General features: G+C 35.6%; 1 protein-coding gene across 11 annotated transcripts in view; it reads right to left on the bottom strand.

Moving 5' to 3' along the window:
• Positions 1 to 3158, bottom strand: part of CDC27 (cell division cycle 27) — a 73907-nt gene that overhangs the window by 31669 nt on the left and 39080 nt on the right. For 6 of the 11 annotated variants that reach the window (XM_037745978.1, XM_037745980.1, XM_037745981.1 and 3 more), the window contains one exon: positions 1205 to 1317. In XM_037745978.1, coding sequence (XP_037601906.1) covers positions 1205 to 1317 — 113 coding nt within the window. Of the gene's footprint in view, positions 1 to 1204; positions 1336 to 3158 lie in introns of all 11 variants that reach the window. The other 5 variants (XM_017549270.2, XM_017549265.2, XM_017549266.2 and 2 more) reach the window with 1 other exon arrangement.

The raw sequence follows: 3158 nt of genomic DNA, 5'->3' as shown, positions 1-3158 counted from the left end.
AAAAAAAAAAAAAGACTCTATAAAACTGACTGTTTAAGGCAGAACCCATAACAATGCACTGTGGGGTTTATAACATATACACAAATTAAATAATTACAATCATCCCTCCCATAAAGACTAAGAGAGGAGCATGAATGTATACTGTACTATACATGATATGGTCTATTACTTGAAGGCAAACCTTGATAAGTTAAAATGTATACTACAAACTCCAAACAACCTCTAAAAAGACAAAATAAAGAGCAATTGCTAATAAGGTCATACTTAATTGCACCTTTCCAAAAGACATATTGAAGCCCTAAGCCCCAGTACAAGTCAATGTGATTTTATTTGGAAATTTGGTTTCTGCAGATGTCAGTGAGTTAAGCTGAGGTCACCCGGGTTGACCCTAATCCAATATAACTGGTGTCTTTACAAGAAGAGGGAAATTTAGAAATAGAAACACACATGGAAGATGACCATGTGAAGACAGAAGTAGATACTGAGTTATAATATCTAATGCTAAGGAACACCTGGGATTATCAGAAGCTGGAGGAGGCAAGGAAAAATCCTCCCCTAGAGATTTTGGAAGGAGTACAACTCTGCCAACACCTTGATTTTGGACTTAGGGCTTTACAACTGTAAGAGAATAAATATCTGTTGTTTTAAGCCACCAAATTACGGTACTTTGTTATGGCAGCCCTAGAAAACCAACACAGGCAATTAAGGAGATAAAATGGAATCAACAATACAAAGAACACAAAATTATTAAGAGCTGATGTTTATTAGTGTTAGTATATTTGTTTGACTCTAAGTGAAATGTACAAATCTTGTTTACATATAATGTTGCTTTGCAGGAGGCCTCAAGTTCCTTTTCACAACAGAGCCTGAGACAATCACTGCAAGCTGGCACTCAAGAGGATTAGACTTACCATTCTGGAAGTATTACAGGAACATAGAGGTCTTTAGACAGTTAAAATTACAAATCCATGAGGCAATCAAAGTAAACCAAAACACTACAATACTTAACTACTCTTTTCTGTGCATTACAAAACTCAACTCAAAATTACACTAGTGTTGCAAGTTAGAGGTTTCAAATTTTACATATTCAAAATTTATAGTAGTTATTTTAGAATCCATTAGAGTCATTATCTGCCTAAATTGAAGAAATATAAAGAATCAAGTTTTATAGCAAGAAAAGTTGAACAATTATCATGATAAATACCTTGTTTGTGGGCCAGAACTTTGTGTTTGTGCAAGAATTGGAGTTACCTCTCGGCTATTTCCACTCTGTGAGAAGACAGACTTTGTTCCAGTTTGGCCGATTCTGGCAACAGACTGTAAAACATGAAAAGTTTAAGGTTTGTGAATTATAGGCTGCACTGTAAATGATAAAAGACACCACTACACTCCTATCAACATTTTCCCAATACAAGCAGACATAATATACTGTCGCTTTAAACAAACTACGTCATTATTGTTAATTAATTATTGTTACATTAGTATAAACATTAGTCTATTTCCCCGTTTTAACCTCAGAGTATTTTTACCTCTATAATATCTTTTCATCTTTCACTTTTAGTTTCAAAGGCTAAAAATTCCCAGAAGTTACTCTTTTCATCTCATTGTGATCATCCTCCATTTACTACATACATTCTCTATTTGGGGTTAAGCACTAAAAAATTTTAAGACAGTACAATTCTCAAGATTTATAACTTATCTTACTATACACAGAAAAAAATAATAATACAGTAAGATTTTATATTCCTTTGGCATTTGGTAACAGTTCTAGAGGAGTTCAGAGGAGTAGATTTAAAAAGAAAAAAACAACCATCCGATTACTTTCTTTCATTAATTGGTCTCCGTTCCCTTGGAGAAAAAAAAAATCTTTGCTTGGCTCTTCAGTCTTCTCTAATTTATCCCCTTATTTCTATTCATTTCCACCATCTAGCTTATTTAAATGATCTATGACTATTTTATCAGTAAACTGTTTTTCCCATTTGGCTACCAGATAATTTTCTTCAAAACTTAACTGTTACCCTGATATCCTGTACATAATCCTCAAACTGCTTATTATAAATAATCACTAATAATCACTGTCTCATCAGATATAAAAACCTTACTTTAGCCTTTCCTGCCTTCAACATCACTGATCATGCCCTAATTTTTGAAACTTTGTGTTACTTCCAAAACATTACATTATTTGTCCTGCCACTTAATTTGCTGGTCCTTCATCCTTCTACTATTTTTGACTCAAGTTTACTCTGCTCTCCTTAGCTACTCTTTCTTTCCCTAAAAGAGCCTGGTTATTTTAATAGCTTCAATTATTATTTCTATCAGCAGGTCACATTTTTTCCTCTATGAATGACTTTCTACTGAATATTTTCACTTAACCTACCACCACTTCAAAATAAAACGTCATAAGCCTTTCCATTTCCAAACTGGGATCACTACATTCATCCAAGGAACAAAACTTAAGTCAATTCTAGCCCTTCCTTATTTATCAAAGAACTATGTATACTGCATTCACTACCTGGTTTGATATTTTCATTTGACACTGCACACAGACCTACATGCATGACTTTTCTGGGAATGTCTTATAATAGGGTAAGAAGAGAACAGAGGCAGAAGAGGATGCGATAGCAATCTTATTATTTGGGCACTGAAATCATGTGCCTACCCACTGCCCTAACTTGCTTTGGTTATTATGGCTTTTCTAGTTTTGGCCTACTTCATATGGTATGCTAACTACCATTTTGCTTTGCCTTCTTCATAACTGTAATGTTTAAAACAATCCATACACTAACTACTTTGCAGTCCCTTTTAAGTATTCTTGGAGTTCTTATTATCACTCACTAAGGAGTTATTATAGAAAAATCTTTTTGCTGGGCATGGTGGCTCATCCCTGTAATCCCAGCACTTCGGGAGGCTGAGGGGGGTGGATCACCTGAGGTCAGGAGTTGAAGACCAGCCTAACATGGTGAAACCCTGTCTCTGCTAAAAAAACAAACAAAACAAAAATTAGCTGGGTCTTGTGGGGGTGCCTGTAATCCCAGCTGCTTGGGAGGCTGAGACAGGAGAACCTCTTGAACCCAGGAGACCGAGGTTGCAGGGAGCCAAGATTGCGCCATTGCACTCCAGCCTGGGCAACAAGAGCAAAAAAACTCCATCTCAAAAAA

The sequence above is a fragment of the Cebus imitator genome, unplaced genomic scaffold, assembly GCF_001604975.1.
Source record: "Cebus imitator isolate Cc_AM_T3 unplaced genomic scaffold, Cebus_imitator-1.0 Scaffold217, whole genome shotgun sequence".
Classification (NCBI taxonomy): domain Eukaryota; kingdom Metazoa; phylum Chordata; class Mammalia; order Primates; family Cebidae; genus Cebus; species Cebus imitator.
The sequence above is the reverse complement of the archived record's forward strand: the minus strand, read 5'-3'. Positions and strand labels throughout refer to the sequence as shown.